The following is a 17,312-nucleotide window of genomic DNA, read 5'->3' as shown; positions in this document are numbered from 1 at the left end:
CTGACAAGTATGTGTGTGTGTGTGTGTGTGTGTGTGTGTGTGTGTGTGTGTGTGTGTGTGTGTGTGTGTGTGTGTGTGTGTATTATATATACACACACACACATACATACATACATATACATACACACAAACACACACCTCAGCTGAGTTGTAAAATAAAGGATGATGAATTTAATAAACATTGATGCTTTGGCCATTGCAACCATTTTTGGAGAATAAATCAATGGACCAATCTCATATTTGTAAACAGTGTTTCAACACTTCCAATTATCTCTTATTAATTGGTATATGGTCAACTAGAATAAATTAGGAAATTATGTGTACCAAAATAAGCATTCTTGTTCTCCAAATGTTTGTGTTAGTGCTAACAATACTAAATGTAGTACTAATGGAAGTTTATACTAACTAGAGGCAGATCAGGCAGAATTATGAACTACAGACAGGTCTAAGATCTATTTAAAATACCACCAAACTTGGTAATTTAGAAGAGGCTCTAATTACACCGAGTTACTTGAGGTTATCTTTTTTGAATGTTAAAAACAGTCTCAAAAGACTTTGGAGTTCAAGAATCAGATTTTTTCCAGAAATGTTACAGTTACCCATGATTTCATACTTGGTTTACGCATGTGAAATCAGTCCATATTAAAAAAAACTCAGATAATAACTTTCAGAAGAGAGGCATCCCACTGTTTTGAATTGGGTTTTTTTTGCAAGTAAAACATTGTAATAGTTAAAAGCTCTGGGGACAAAACTGTGAAACAATTAAAGCACTGAAAAGACAAATGGCTTCCCAGATATGACAAATGCTTTTTAGTAAATACATGAATAAGTAATTTTGGTCATAGATCTGTGAGACTAATATAGTGAACTTATTTGCTGTCCAAACATCTTTGAGTCTACTGATGCTGATGGATATACTATTGTATATGACTAACAGTAAAACCTTGTCTTAAATGGGGCATCTACATGTATATAATAAGTGAATTTTCAGGACACTGTAACTTATCAAACTTAAGCTATTAAGACCTCTCCCCTTGGAGGGATGTGTGCACATGTTCTGTGATGAGGAGTGTTGCTCCCAGTTGGAAAGCTCTATGCTGTGTAAGACTCTTGTGTGCGATGCAGAGCTTGTGCCTTATAAATTGTTCAGCTCCATTAGAGTCTGGTCCAGTACTTGGTGCATGCCTAGGTTTTCCTCTTTTGCCTGGGCTAGTTTCTCTGGTGGTACAAGGGAACAAAAAGGAAAACGTGAGAAAACAAGGCTATGAATACATCTGGTAAGGAGCAAAAGTCTGGAGCTTTCCACTTGAAATTCTTAACATTTATGACACATCTTGTGATATATACTTAATAAACACAAGAATAACTCAAGGAAAACATACTGATAAATCCAATTTTTGTTAAAATGTTGAAAAATAGAACTTGAATAAGTAGATGGTTGAAGGTAGTTAAAGTTACAATTGGCTTAAATACAGAAGATGGTTTAAATTTGTTGGTCTGCACACATCAGCATAAAGAGAAAGCGGATTCTTGTCTTGAGGATCATCCTTAAAGGAGGTGGGGCTCACTGAGAATGTTCGCTGTGTGACCGAAATGTCAGGTGAGGTTTGGGTTTCACAGGGAACAAAGGAGCAGTCACAGAGGAGTACACCTGTTCCACCCTCTGCTTCAGCCACAATGTCTAGACAGAATTAATAGGACAACAGTCATGGCTGCTTTGAAATGTTTCTAAAATGCTCCTTCAGGTCAAAACAACGTTTTCTTGCATGTTTTTTTGGTACATGTTACTGGAGAATCAATAGGAGAGGAAATGATTGTTGTATTAATATCTATTTACAAGGTGTCAGGAAAAAAAGAGTATAAAAGATATGAAGAGATATGAAAAGATATGACTGAGTGGTCATTTGCAAATGACTATGAAATTTGATGTCATGAAAAGTGCTTGGAATTTGGAAGCCAAATTTAACCTTATAGTTCTTTTTAAGCAGCGTGTCACATGACAACACGCTCGCTATAAAATAATTACTCATCCATCCCAGGTTTTTTTTAAATAAGAGAAAAGGAAAAAGGAGAACACAACTGGTCGAAGAAAAAGCTGGAACTGACCTTTTGTTCAAAATAATTTCTTAAACTATTATTATTTTGTTATCCCACCAGATCTCCCAACTTTACGTGGAAGTAAAATTGAATAACCCTATTTAGAAGTGCAAAACATTTGAATACATTTATGATGAATCTGAAAGAATGTGTTGAAATGGAAAAATAAAGCGGCAGAATGCAGAGAAAAGTTTTTGCCTTTTATTACAGAGGGTGAAAGTGAAAGCACTAGAGACACACAGAACAAATACAACTTGCAGCAGAAGACTAAAAAAGAGGAGTAAACACAGATACCCTAAAAGGTCAGAGACAGCAATAAGAACAGACGAGTAAGGAAAAAGAACACATAGTTCATACCTGCAGGTAAAGCAGGAGAAAAAAAACAAAGGACACAAAAGGACTCCTTGGGGCACGCCATATCAAATTCATTCATTAAGGGACTAAACAGGCGTACCTTTTTTTTTTAAGCATTCTGCTCTGGAATCTGATTTAATGCTTAAACATTCAGGGCTGCAATCTTATCTAATCAGTGGAATGGAAGGCAGGAAATACAAACAACAGCTGATTATGATAATGAGCAAATCTCAGGCGAACCAGATATAAGACGCGCCAAGTAAGAAGAGCTGAAGGGACATGGACATAAAGAAGGCAGAGGTGTGGAGAGACGGAGGAGACAGTGCATCTAGAGAGTAGTCATGTCGTTGAGAGCCAGATCCAGCTCCTCACTGAGGGCTTTGCCCTTCAGTTTCTGAGCATACACCTCATCTGTATTGAATCCCCAGGCACAGTAAGGGAACAGACATACAAGATAGACAAAATAAAAACAGAATGGGAAAAGTACAGCAGGTCAGATAGAGGACAAGTATCTGTACACATTATAACTTCACTTGAAAAGCAAATCGCCATCATTCTAATTATCCAATAAAACTATGGATATGACATTTAGATGTGGGATATGGAATTCAGTCCACATACATGCTCATGCATAATACTAATCTAACCTCACAACACATACTTGCAGTTTAAATGCACAGACGTTATCCTAGGCCAGCTACATAAGCAAACAACATCGGCAAGAAACTTCAAGTTTTTTGTTAGTATTATGTAGCTAGTTATTCCAATCAAAGACAATCCATAAGCGACCAGTTTATCTTCTTTATTTATTAATAGTCAACATCAACTGTTGTGTGATATTTAAATGTTGCTCTTTCAAAGCAAATGGCTTCCAATATTATAAAAATATGAATCTTAACAACTTGACAACCAGTTTGTTCACAGATAACACGAAATCGCTTTAAACCAGCTCACTGCACTGCAAGCAATATTTTTGCTAACATGCCACACGGTTATTTCAAGTGTTTCAAGTGAAGGCGGATATGCTACGAAAAGCATTGAAAAATGAAAATGTAAATGACAAAAAGGTAGAGGACAACACTCCCAAAGGCAGGTAAGTATTAAAGGGTAAAGTCATCACAAAAATGATGTTGGTAAATCAAATAGTTGTAAATGTACCTTCCAAATCATCAATGGTCTTCTCAAGTTTAGCCACAGACCTCTCTGCAAACTCAGCACGAGTCTCAGCCTAAGAAAAAGAGAATTTCTGAAAATCAGCCAACATGAGAGGAGAAAAGGAACACTGATTCTCTCCATCTAAAACGCTGTAGTGCATAACATACGTAGCAGAGTGTTAAATGCTTTACCACACTGCTCACCTCTTTTAGTTTTTCAGTGAGAACTTTGATTTCCTCTTCATATTTGTCTTCTTTTGTAGAGTACTAGAGATCAAAGAATTGTGGAAACATTAAAGATACTAATTACATTGCCTGAGGTATGACAACAATATATTTTCACTGTACAATTTGTGTTGAAATAGAGAAAGTGCAGAGCAGTGATCCAAGAGCAGAGGCAGAGCACGGGGTTCAAATATAACAGCGTGGCACAATCAAATATGAGCTCTTTAATACTAATTTCCTAATGCTTTTATCTGGGGGTTCATGTACTATTTGTGTGTATAAAGTAGTTAAGTGTCATTCTATTTTTGTGCTTTCACACACTTTATTTACTAACAATATTATAAAAACCTGACCACAGATAGCTGTGTGAGCACCATGAAGTCTAATCTACTTCAGAATGTTTTGAATATAAACAAGGCTTTCGTTTCTTCGCTGGGCCGATGATGTTGTGAGCTACGCCTTTTAGCAACGTGCATTAGTAACCATCTTTATTCTTACCCAAACACCTGTGCGCAGGTGTGTGCACTTGTACTCGGCAGTATAATTTGGAGGCCATGTTGGCTTTTTATGGTAACATGGCCAACTGCTGCAGTTTCTCCTACCTTCTCTGCCTGGGCCTCCAAAGACTTCAAGTTGTTGGTGACATTTTTCAACTCTTCCTCAAGGTCACCAGATTTGCTGTGCCATAACAGGAGAGGTTGTGGGGAAAAGAGATGGAAGAAGAGAAGAGAAAAAGGAAGAAAGAGAGAGCACTTTGAGAAGATGTAGAAAGCAAAAGTCTAAGCTAAGGGGACCCCACCCTGAAGAGGGACATCAGGTATTTCTGATAATACCAGCAGACAATGTTGCTTAGCTAAGCTAAGTGCTTAGCTAAAATGCCTTATGAAAAGGACTTTTGAATTCGCAAATTTACACATAGTGTATATTGTACTTTACTGGTCATTTCATACTCAGTTAAAATGTAACGATTAGCTCTATTTAAAGCATTTGATATTTCAGATCCTTTTAACTTATTTTAGTTACATGAAATAATTAAGGGCTTCTGTAAGATTCAGAAAGTCCGTACTAGCAAAAGTGTTTTTTATTTAGGAGTCTTTTTCCTAAGGCTTTAGTGGGGGCCACCTTTGCCAAGTGGATGGTTTACCGATAAGCACTTTGCTGAGAGGGACTGAAAAGAGTGATGGAGGGAGGGAGAAGCCACTTGAAGCACAGCAGTGGAGAATAGCAAAGCAGCAAATAAAGTTAGTGAGCTCCAGCAGCAAAGGAGAGAAAGAGCCAGCATTAGCCACAGAGTGCCCGAAGCAAGGGTAGTTGTGCAGTACCTCTTCCTCCCCGCACATCATGGACTTCAAATTCTGGTCCATGAGTCTAAGCTCCTCCTCCAGCTGCCTGACTCGACTGGGTTAGTCCAACATGAAGGGAATTTGGGGGAGAGCAGGAGATTGGGGGGGGGGGGAGAATCACGAATGTGGTGTGTCCCAGGGTGGGGTGCATTGGTGCATGCATTTGGAAAACAAAGGGAGAGAGAGGACACTTTCTGTGGTTAGTGCACCCTAGAGGTGTTCTTTCACACTTGGATTTGTTTTTCTTAGCACAGAATGGGGTGACTAAAAGAATAGCGTCAGCACACAAACAAGTAGATATAGTAATTATGCTTTTCTTCAGCTGTGTCCAATTCCATATTCTTGGAAGTGATCTAACCATATATATTTAATTTTTCACTGATCATTTCTACTGCCTGTTGCTTTCAATGTCTTTTCAGGCACCACAGAAATGCATATTACTAGGTAAATGTTCATGCATAATTTTAACCAGCAATGTGATTTCGAAAACCACAACAGAGCAAGTATTACACACAGATGAATCGAGTACTGCATACATGATTAGACGTGTACTAGAAATATAAAGACAATTAACCAAAACTGAGATTAGCACTACAAATGTACTAAGATCAAAACACCTATTTAGATTTATTTTTAAAGGCACAGGAGTATATTTGATTCATAAGTGTTTAATAAATCAGTAAAGACAAATGCCTTGATGATTTGAGCCATTAGCTACCAGTTACAACTGTATAGGGTTCTTGCTGTTGACAGTAAAGAATACTCACGCCTCTGCTACTTCGGCACGCTCCTCCGAACGCTCTAGGTCACCTTCAAGAATGACCAGCTTACGAGCCACCTGCAGACAAACACCAAACAACCTCAAACCTCAAAATACACACAGCTGCAAGAACACTTGCGGCTCCAGTTGAAACAATAGAGGCTAATGTATGCCTAATTGCACTTCTACGCCTGTTTAGGACTTGCTGGAGTCACGGAACACACTACACGCAATACAGAGCAAATGTGTGAAGGATATAATGACAACACCACAATAAGATAGAATTTCATAATCAAGTTCCTGAAGTTTCACTGCACTGTACTTTTTTGTGCTTTCCCTACTCTAATTCCACTCCTGAAACTTTGAAGCCTTCCTTTGTCACTTGATCAGTAAGTACACACTCTCAACAGCCACTTTACTAGAAACACAAAGTCTGTAGTCCTATTAGTTGCCATGCAGTTTGTCATTCACCTTTTCAGTAAAGGATCATTTCTGACAAAAGGACATCTGAGGCAGGGCATTTTTCAGTGACGACTCGAAATCCAGCAGTAGACCTGACACATGTAAAAATGCCCACAACTGTGCCACTGTCATGTTAATATTAATGTTCATGTGAACAAATGGCTAAATAATATCTTGTCAGTAGTGGTCTAGGTTCAATGAAAGCCTTAATGTTCTTAAACAGAGTGAACCCTGTTAGCTTAATCAGTTGGTTGGCAGTAGGAGGGCACACACCATCTATAAGTGCCCCAAGCACTTACCATGTCTAAACACAATACAATAATTAAGCCTATAGCAGTGGCCATAGAGATGGGGCTCTAACTGGAACGTTTAACTAGAAATTGAATTTGATATTTAACTACAGGTGTAACTGTTAACTTTCAGTGTGACTTCTCTCAGATAGTCGTGCATTTCAAATGCCATTTGCTTAGATTGTGCTGTAAGAATTAATGTGATGATAATATGTAAAGAGAACTAAGAAAACAATGTGAATTATATTTTTGATATTTTAAAAATACATTTCAATAATCCTCAGAGGAGCTGTCCAAACTTTTTTAGTAAAGAGATGCTTGGGAGATCCTCAAACTTTTCATTTCTTTTCTTTCAACAAACTTTCAGATAGCAATTGAGCTGATATCTCTTCAGATCTATAAAAAAGAAAAGAGGTTAATAGTGTTGAACCCAGTACGGAACCCTGGGTTACACACCTCCTCATATTTGCGGTCAGCCTCTTCAGCAATGTGTTTGGCCTCCTTCAGCTGCATCTCCTGGAGCTCCATCTTCTCCTCATCTTTCGTTGCTCTGTTCTCTATGACCTTCATTCCTCTGTGGACCAATATAAGCCAAAAAAGGTGTGGTTAGTAGAATTTATCGTAGTCTTTTCCAGCACTGCCGTCTTAGATCAGGCTCTTGCTCTGTCCAGTCTTCATCACAGCTGGGCCAGATAATTACCACCAGGACTGGATCATTCTGCCTCCCATTAGACACATCCTGTGCTGGAAATCTCTCATTTATTTTATGGAAGGTCACACTGAGAAGGTCTAACGGAAACAGGCACACAATCACCAAAGTTCACTGGGACATGTGTGCCTACTCATGCGCGTTCATTAAATGTTGAATTGAAGTAACCTCTCGCTCTCATCTGCAGCTTTCTCTGCTTCCTCCAGTTTCTGCAGAGCGGTGGCCAGCCTCTCCTGGGCCCTGTCCAACTCTTCCTCAACCAGCTGGATACGTCTGTTCAGGGAGGCCACCTCAGCCTCTGCCTACAAGAACAGCACAGCCAATGGTCAATCAGACTTAGCCACAATTCACAGAATACATGCTGAATTTTGTGCTGAGCAGCCAACGATGGCACTGCAATATGACAAGAATATGATTTATCTTCCTGTCATTTAACTTAAAACTGCTTTTCTGGCTGAACTAGTGTTATAAACCCAAAACTATTAATCTGAATGGTTAAAAAATACAGCTGTTTTCCAAAAGCTTTTCCCCCAGAATAGAGCTGACCTTTGAATGCTACCAAAGCAAATAATATATCTTTACTTAGACATACATCTTGGGAAACCAGAGGTGATATATCAGCAGAAATCCCTCTCATGGGACACTGAAGGCCATTTTCTTTGGATATTTTTATTTACTTTTCAAATAAACATCAAAATGCAAAGTTCATTTGCCCCAGAGAGGAGAACGCCAGCCCCCACTTGTCAAAACAGAAGGTCAAAAAAGCAGTTATGTTGTTTATCTTAAGTTCTATGTGCTTGGGACTTTCATGGGTAATTCCGTTGTAAGTGTCTTTTGCTAAACAGGGAAAGAGTAGGCAGGCTATATGGAAATTAATGGACAAGTAACTTAACTAGCACGCTGGAGTTGCTTTGCATTGTCAGACTGGAGACAACATTTCAAAGGCTTATGTCCACTGGGAGTTGAAGATACATTCTACAGTGGTTGTGTTAAGGCCACTGTCTTGGTTGCAAAGACACCACATGTAATGTGAATCTAAAACAATCTTTCCTTGTGAGCCCCATAAAAAGGAATGCTGCTTTCTCTCATGGACTTTAACAGCCAACAATTTACTCATCTGACAGCTTCTTACAATACCAGCTAAATTCAGACTACTAATTAAGCAATGATATATCTTTTTAAAGGAAGACAAACATAATAATATTCCTATATCATGTCTGTGCTGAATATGATGCAGTATCCAAGTCTTTACACATATATTTTTTTCTTGTTATTTTCACTAGGTGCCTTTGTAGCTTCTTTGATTAAAAAAAAAAAAAAGTGCTCTATTAATCTATTACCAGTTAGTGCTAGTAACAGCGGTAGTTATAATTTCAAGTCTTTGTTTTAGATCCTGGCCATCACAGAATTCACATTAAAACCTCACCACCATGGGGTATTAACTGAAGGTCAAAACAATGGTGATACCTCTCTAATGCAAACACTGTATTCCTATTTATTACTGTAACTGTATATTAAAGTGTACACTACATTTCTGCATTTGCTGAAATCCCTTCACGTGGTCTTCCGCTCCAGGTGTGTACACATGAAGCAGCAGTTCCAGGGGGAGATGCAGACTGATGAGTGAGGTGATTGGAGTACCGCACTTACATTCCAGCATTCCAAGTCTCCCACTAAGCCAGATGCCACGGTCCCAGCAGCACAAAAGAGCTAGTCTTCTTCACTCCACAACACAAAATTCTCTCAAACTGAGCCAATTCCAGTCAACTTCAGCAGGGCTGCTATGGAATTCCACACATGGCATCCCAAATATTTTCAATAGCTAAAAATGAACAATTCACATTAAGATCACTCTCATGAATTGATTAACTGGTGAAAATGCAACTAATAAAACAACAATTCAATGGGCCTCAAAGACAGCCTCATACATACAGCCTCAAAGAGAAAAGAGCTATTTACTGTTATCTCTTTACCAAAGTACATTTGCAAACAATATACATGCATAACTCATTTGTCTTGTGCTCTTGTAATGATATTGTGTTAGAGGAAATGCACTTTCATACTTTATTCCTGGCTGCTGGATATTACTAGTACTTGCTTACTGCCAACAAATGCCTCATGAAATCCTTGACTGAGTAACAAAGAAACCTTTACCGACAATTACTCTGACAATTATTCTGACAATTACTCTGACAGTCTTCCCGAGTTACATCTGCCGATATATTGTCTATGGCAATGACAGGCAACAGGTGTCTGACATAAAAGATGAGAAGCTTGGGTGATCTCAAGGTCTTTTTGCAATGGGCACTGAAAAGAACAGGAAATTATTAACTGTCTGCTTTCTGGGAGAAGAGCCAGGTTGACTAAGGAAGTGGAACCAGGTCGACCAAACAGTCGAGTTCTATCTGGGTCAAACTGCTATGGTTACTATCACAGCAAGACTTTAGACTATAAAAGGTCTAAAATTTGCTGTTTTTTTCTTGGTGGGTCAAAATGATAAAGAATCATAGAGTACATTTGTGAAAGAGAGGACTAATTCGATCACAGTATATACCAGGCTGTATCTGTGGCACCAGAATCTGAGAACATGAACCTACCAAGGTTACACCATTTTACCTTCCCATATTTCCAGTTCACATATAATTGCTCTCATAGGTATTATCAAACTTTCTAATTAATTAATAAGAGCTCAAAATAAGAGAAATAATATTGACATTAACATTGATTAATGATTATGGTCAAAATTCACCTATGAGCAGAGTTAACTTTTCAAAATTTGTCAAAAAGGTGTCAGTGGTCACCAACTTATAAACTGAGGAGCATTGTTTTAATTATGATTGTGTGTTCAATGTTCCTGTTCTTAATTTTACCCCCTTGACTAGAACATAAGACAAAACCCAGCAGTCCCGTATTTCAAGTTTAGAGATCTCATACTGTTCCCTGTTCCATGATGGGGAAAACCTGCCTGTGGTAAAATCACTATAGCAACATCGTAACTGTATCTTCTCTTCGTGCGTCAAAATCTATCCTATGAAACGAACAACATTTACAATGCAATTAACCAAAGCAATGCCAAATTTTACACTCTTACATGTCAGAGGACCTAAACTTTCAAAATCCAAAGTAAATCTAAACGGTCAGGCTACAGTTCTGTAGGTTGTACGTAGGTTACACGGGCTCCTACAGAAACCATCTCACCTTTTCCCTCGCATGCCTCTCGAGGTCCACTTCCCTTTGAAGTGCTTCTGCACGATCTTCGGCATCATCGGCTTGTTGTTGCAATGCCTGAATTTTCCTTTTAACAGCTTCGATGGACGTTACTCCAGCCATTACAAATAACCGAGTCCTGGCACCGATTAGTCTTTGAAGTATTTATCGCGAGCTTTCAGCACTAAGATATCTTATGCACAAAAGATACCCTAAATTACCAAAAGCACGAAATAAAACTAATAGTCAATACACGATGTTTCTGTGAGAGCTAAAAGAATGTCATCTAATGTTTCAGAGGCTTGTCTCCTAAAGGCGCCCTGCACAAATATTAAACTCGAGGTGAGAATTGTCTTGTAGAAGGTGCGTGTCGCAACGTCGCCGTGACTCCTCCCCTCGCCTATCTAAGATGACGTCATAAGTCACAGGCCGCTCACGTTTTAAATAAGTGGCCTAGTTTTAGTACATCAAATATTTCACGGGTTCATATGAAATACGGACGGTATATCGTGATGTAGTTAAGATTATGTATTAGCCTACTTCGTAGATCGCGTGTAGTTTTTGCGAGAGCTAGAGGGGGAAAAATAAATGATGACAAAAACTATACACCGTGACGTATACTGTGCGAAACAATACAAGAGGTTAGATCTGACCACATTATGGCTATACAGGAATAACCGAAACACGTAACCTATTCTTTATATTCATTACAGAAAACATAGACTTAATTTGTCACACAATTACGATTACAGCCCCTTATAAGAACTGTTAGATGTGGTAAGTTTATCACCAGCGTAATATCGCGTAATTGTGATTGCAACACAGCACGTAATGACTGCTGTCCCACATTTCAGTGACTCACTAAAAAGTATCCTGGACTTTTCTAAACATAAGCATTCTAACCTAGAGAAGAATTATAACTTATTGACGCATGCCTGAGCTCTTCTGGTGTCTGGAAAGGCACACTAATTGTGAAGTGGTGAGCTGGAAAACATTACTTCAGATCCCTATAAACAAATGGCTGCATTCTTTCAATTCCTTTCCTTCTTTGGTCACATAATAATAATACAAAGTCTCACTGGGCATAGTCATCATTCTCACCCAAAAGGTCAAAGAATCTGATAAATTAGTAAGACTTTTCTTCATCTGTGACGCTTTTGTGTGAAAGATAAGAAGATGGGGGGGGGGGGGGGGGGGTTGGGTTATTTTTTGTTGCATTTTTGTCATGCTAAAGGTTTGCATACTTTGCGTCCTGAATTAATATATCTGGTCAAAAACCTTTAGATGCTTCAGCGTTACAACCATTTGATTCTAATGACCACTCTAGTTCTATATATTAGACAATATTGGGTATTACGTCTTGCATAAACAACTAGCATTAGATTTAATATTATAAAGTAAATCGATGTTTTTAAGATTCACCAAAAAATATAAATATGGCAGTATTCATGTCAGTCAGCATTATGCAAGCAGCATAATGATGATTAGGTTTTATTTACTTCTGGTAACATCTGCAGTAGAGTAGAATGAAACCGTTCTTTAAATGCACTTAAACAGTCTGAGGAAAAGTCAGCGCAGACCTTATCCCCCAGTCTGCCTCAGGTAGACTCCCAGGTAGTTCACACCCTTTTTGTTTTGAACAATTTACTAATAAAAACATATGTTTTGCTGTAATAAAATAGTTATGAACCACATTCTGTAATTTGTAGCAGAGTCTATGCTAAGTGAGAATTTAAACACCAAAATATAACAAAACGTATTTTTGTTATTGTCAATAAAATGTTTTGAGATATTTTTCTCTATCCTGGTCGTTTGCACATGAACTTATATTTGAATGTTGCGTATGTACAAATGGTCAGACAAACACCCATGTGTTTAATAGCTAAACACCAGCTATGCCATTAGAAGAGTAATATTTTACTGATATCCAACATATGCGCCATTTCACAAGATGTATTTCTCTGTGATGCTCAGCTCTGTGATGCTCAGTATTTGGGTTATACTGTGCAACCTTTAATTTTTTGGCATTTTGCCAGTAGGTCTAGCCATCTTAATTTTGTTAGGTTATTTTTGCTTATTCTGCTAGCTCATGGATAGCTGAGCATCTTTACATCTCACCATAATGTCATATTTATTATTTGCTAAAATACCGTTCTCTTCTTATCCTGGAAACCTGACAGTTCTTAAGTGCTTACAAAACATGACAGTTCTTAAGTGTTCACAAAAATGTTGAAGATGCTTCAAAGGAGGCACAGGTCACACCTGGCCTGTTTTCCTCTTTCCCGCCATAACTACTTTAGAGTCACCATAAGTAAAGTTATTGATATAAAAGTCTGAAGATAGCTATTCTGTAGGGGAATGGGAGACAATCACATGGGCCAGGCTCAAAAAGACGCTATTTCCCCTCGATGATTAAAACACATGGTATTTGTATGGAGGTGCTGACAGCTTTTATGAAGTGTTTACAGAATGTGATGGAGAGGAGCGGTTGCCACTTTCTCCTGTGCAGTTGTTGATCGCGAGACTCCTGCTCAGTTGTTCCTGGCAGGGTTTAATGTAATGGAAAGAAGAGGAGCACCAGCCTAAATAAGTGACTGATGGGCACAGACCGCAATGATAGGAGGCAATACTCTTTGCGACCGCATAGGGGAGACAGAGAAAACATCTGAGATCAGAGCAGTAATTTGTAGCTAGGCAAAAGTAGCAGTTCATATTTCATGGGGTGTGACCACCATTTTGGCAATGAAAATATGTTTAAAATGTGGTGTTGAAATGATCAGTGGTTTATTAAGTAAACCCGGTGCCACCAAGTCTCAAAAGAGTCTCAGGCTGGTTTAGAAATGAGTGAAAAGGGTGCAGTTTCTAACAGCCATGAACTTACCTAAAGTTTTGACACACGGCACAGTTTTGAGTAGTGTGAAGGTCATTCACTCTGATTAGAGTGTGCAAGCATGTGTGAGGGTGAGTAAGTGTGTGTGTTACTCTGAGTTATGTCACTTACGTCTGCGGCCTTCTTCTCGGCCTGTTCGAGCTTTTCTTGGGCATCTTTTAGTGATTCTGAGTATTTGTCCAACTCGTCCTCCACTCCCTTCAGTTTCTTCTGCAGACCCTGCAGCTCCTCTTCCAGCTGAAACACACACACAAACATACATTAGTATTCTGCAACAGTCAGTCGATCAAGCAGTGAACTGTTTGTGATCAAGCAGTTGTTTTGAACAAAGTTCAAAATAACAACAACCTTTTATTTAATTACCAGCCTGTTTTGTAACTGTCTTTGTACATTTTTTTATATAATATAAAATATTTAACAAAATATAAATCAAAACATACAATATACAATGGATATGTGACAGTTGACCATAACAAGCCAGAGCATTCTTAGATTCTTAGCTGCTTGTTCATCTATTTTTTTTTTACAACAATGTCAGAAGATACAGATCTTTAAAGGTAGCATGATAAAGGGTGTGTGAAGGCTAGCCTACCCCAAGCTAGAGGTATTAATGGTGTTCTGCTGAAGGTCAGGCAGGCTGGAGATGGCGTGTGGGTGGTATGGGGACAGGATTATAAAGGGAACTTAGCCCCAGGCTCCATGCTGAAGGCCTTTACCCGGCTTGCAGCTGATGATGTTCATTCTCCCCTTTCAACAGACATTAAATGAACACCCCCCCTACCCACCCACCCAGTGCAACCTGCATTATCGAGAAGCCAAGCAGGTGGCGTCAAACACATAGCTAGCTCTTTAAAAACTAGCTTCTATTTATTGTGTTCTTCTTATCCCTAGGGAGGGCCCACTGCTGTATATGGCAACAGAGACCACAACTCTGGCAATGGAAATAGACCACGATTCATATGCAGCCATGATTAAAGCTTCCTAGGAGCTAGTGAAATAGCCCTTCTCAGGCATTCCGTGATGGACCAAAACTAGTGACTCTGATGTGGAAGGAGCCCTGGCTTTCCCATTATAAGAGGTTAGGCCTGAAGCCATCATGGACCAGTATAGCCCTAAGTTTAACCTGCTTAAGTCAAACTGGCGGCCAGGATGACCGGAGCTTTTTTAAGCATGACCTGCTACTCCACCTCTTCTCACTTGGGGGGGGGGGCATACAATAGGCCATAAGCCAGAAATTAAAAAAAAAAAAAAGACTATAAAAAGACCATTGTGAGTGACAGAGCCAGAGATGCTGGTGTGAACACTATGCGCTTATGATAGCGTTTTTACATTACATTAGCCCTGACTCTGCCTGTCTTTGGGCACCTGCTACATGTGGCACAGCAACTTGGCCCTCGTGTGGGATCTGAGCCTCTTTCATCCAAACACTGGACGACGGCTAAAGGACTGTGTGGTTGGGCTGGGTGACATCTGACCCCACACACAGCCTCGATCCCGAGAAACAAGGGCAACAGCTCCAAGAAGGCAGCGTGACCCAAAACTAAATATGATCCCAAGGATGCTGGGACCAAAGGCCTCTAAGCATGAGCCTCAGCGGATGAATTAAAGAGCAATCTGTTTTTAAAAAAAATATTTTGTCTTATCCTTTAAATGTCCTAAAATGGCTTGTTGGATTAAACTAACAAAATAAAGAGAAGTACAAATCAGGCTCTGTAATGTTGTGATCTGACATTAAATAAGTGGATATTTGCTGGTAGACATTGTATTTCACAGACAGACAAGCGCTGGAAAATGTTCAAGGACGCATGCTTCTGTGTGCAGATAGCGTTCCTTACATAAAAGCGAAGGGAATATTCAACGTAAATCATCAGTCTCTAAGGACTTAAGTGCCTCTTAGAGAAAGGGAATATCTAAAAATCAGAAGCACATAATACTGTCTGTCAACTTACAAAACCTGACAAAGGAAATAAAAGGTGATCATTTGGCCAGCATCTTTTCTCAGTGTTGAGCTGAAACGAAGCCCTCACTCCATGAGCATGCTCTGGCCCAAACCTCATAGAACCGTCTGCGGTCTCGGAAAGGCTATGGAATGACATAAGGGGAAGGAATGAGAGAAAGGCATTCTTCATGGAGCTGTGCGAGTGATCCAAAGCCAGGACTTGCTCTTTGCATAGGAGAGGAACGAAAACAAAAACGGAGCTCCACCGCGTTCCGACTAGCCGAGAGGCGCAAAAGTTGTGAAAGGAGGGAGGAGTAACAGCCTTAGTGAGAGGAACACAGAAACCATAATTGGCCAGAAAGCCTCGTCATCAGAAATGACTTTGAGGAAAATATTTCACTGATCTCCCTCATGTCATTCTTTTGGGGTATCGACAGGCTCTGTGACAGAAGACATAATGTAATATAACATTACTGCATTGCACTTTGAGTTTAATCAAGGGCAATGATTGGTTATCTCATTAGCTTCCAGGTGTAAGTGAAGATTTCTGGTTTTGCCTTTGGTTGCTGGGGACAGTTCAAATGTGAATTTTTCATATTTCTTAATTTGTTAAATTACTAAGAATGTCACTCAAGTCTGCTGTTGGGTCACTCAACCGTGGAAAGTGTGTTGTAGAATTGAACATTCACATATATATATATATTCACACACACACACACACACACACACACACACACACACACACATATATATACATACATACATACACTTCTGTACTGGGTGAACTCTGCATCTGCTATTTATATATGGAATAAAACTGCACAATAATAATAATAGCTATGTTTCTGATAGTATGCGTAATGATGCACTAAAAGCAGTGAACTGGGCCTCACTTGATGCTGCGCTGTGATGTCATAAAATCTCTCTTATTTACCCATACCGATACTACAGTTGTTAATTTTACCTTTAGTTTGTTTTAATGAATACTTTTCTAAAAATCAGCATCCAATGAAAACTATTTTATTTTGCACAACTCTAACTTGTTAGTATTCAATTCATAACATAACCCACCAATAGCTAAAACTTGTGTTTATTGTTTTATGTTTAGCTTTTTTGTTCAAATACGTGAAGGAACAGGCTACACTTTTACATTTTATACAGTCGTGGGTGTGTCAGTAAAGCTGTGCCACAGAATGGGTGGCATGTTTATTCTGTAATTCTAATTTCCCCATCTCATTTCATGAATAATATTTAACGTCTAGTTAATACTGAATAATTGTCAAAAGATAATCCTATGTGCTCTGAAACATTTTAAATGACTCATTTTAAGTTCATCACGTCAACTCCAATACCTGTTTGCATTTGTCCTCCGCTCCCTTCTTGTCTATTTCTGCCTGCTCAGCCCGGTCTATAGCATTTTCTTTATCCAGTTTCAGCATCTGCATTTTCTTCTTGATGGCCTCCATGGTTGGTTCGTTGGGGTTTTCCTATTCGATGAGAAGTCGGACGACCTGGTGACACTCTCGGAGTCCTGGACAGACGCAGAGGACTGATGCGAACAGCTCCAAACGCTCCAGGAGAGTGAAACACCAACGGCTAACTGGACTGGATAGTGGGCGAGGCAAGAATCCTCTCCAAAAGACCACAAGACTTTTTTTGGAGTTCTCTAGAGTTACTCGGCGAATGAGTGACGATAGGGTTTTGTCCATCTTTGGGAGGCTCTGTTTTTTTTGACCACAGTGTCCCAATCGGAGTGGAATGACTTGTGTATCTCTGTGTGCACGGAGTTACAAGATGTGTTACGTGTAGAAACTGGGGAAATGACCTTAGTATATGACAAATACTAGGCTACTGGTCCCCCCCCACCCCCCATGTCATTAAG

The 17,312-nt window shown here is 39.3% G+C and overlaps 1 protein-coding gene across 2 annotated transcripts; it reads right to left on the bottom strand.

The window, feature by feature from the left end:
* Positions 1 to 97: 97 nt before the first annotated feature.
* On the bottom strand, positions 98 to 17,058 carry tpm2 (tropomyosin 2 (beta)). Of its 2 annotated transcripts, none has more exons than XM_027008998.2 (9): positions 16,783 to 17,058; positions 13,603 to 13,728; positions 7,563 to 7,696; positions 7,142 to 7,259; positions 5,941 to 6,011; positions 4,433 to 4,508; positions 3,810 to 3,872; positions 3,610 to 3,679; positions 98 to 1,218 (listed from the first exon to the last, which is right to left on the bottom strand). In XM_027008998.2, exons 1-9 carry the CDS (start codon positions 16,894 to 16,896, stop codon positions 1,136 to 1,138), a joined length of 855 nt encoding a protein of 284 aa, XP_026864799.1. In that variant the 5' UTR covers positions 16,897 to 17,058; the 3' UTR covers positions 98 to 1,135. The 2 variants fall into 2 exon arrangements, with proteins under 2 accessions (XP_026864799.1, XP_026864798.1); XM_027008997.2 differs by lacking the exon at positions 98 to 1,218 and adding an exon at positions 2,284 to 2,862 and having other exon boundaries at positions 16,783 to 17,054.
* Positions 17,059 to 17,312: the final 254 nt, after the last annotated feature.

This window comes from Electrophorus electricus, chromosome 17 (assembly GCF_013358815.1).
Source record: "Electrophorus electricus isolate fEleEle1 chromosome 17, fEleEle1.pri, whole genome shotgun sequence".
In the NCBI taxonomy this organism is placed as follows: Eukaryota; Metazoa; Chordata; class Actinopteri; order Gymnotiformes; family Gymnotidae; genus Electrophorus; species Electrophorus electricus.
This window is presented reverse-complemented; position numbering and strand designations above follow the sequence as displayed.

Bases quoted from the DNA above. Each gene is read 5' to 3' on its own strand.
- tpm2 (XM_027008998.2), bottom strand. From the start codon at position 16,896: ATGGAGGCCATCAAGAAGAAAATGCAGATGCTGAAACTGGATAAAGAA. The intron at 13,729-16,782 runs GTATTGGAGTTG...TGTGTGTTTCAG, and splicing joins CGGAGGACAAATGCAAACAG to CTGGAAGAGGAGCTGCAGGG. The intron at 4,509-5,940 runs GTGAGTATTCTT...GTTATGGCACAG, and splicing joins CGTGCCGAAGTAGCAGAGGC to CAAATCTGGTGACCTTGAGG.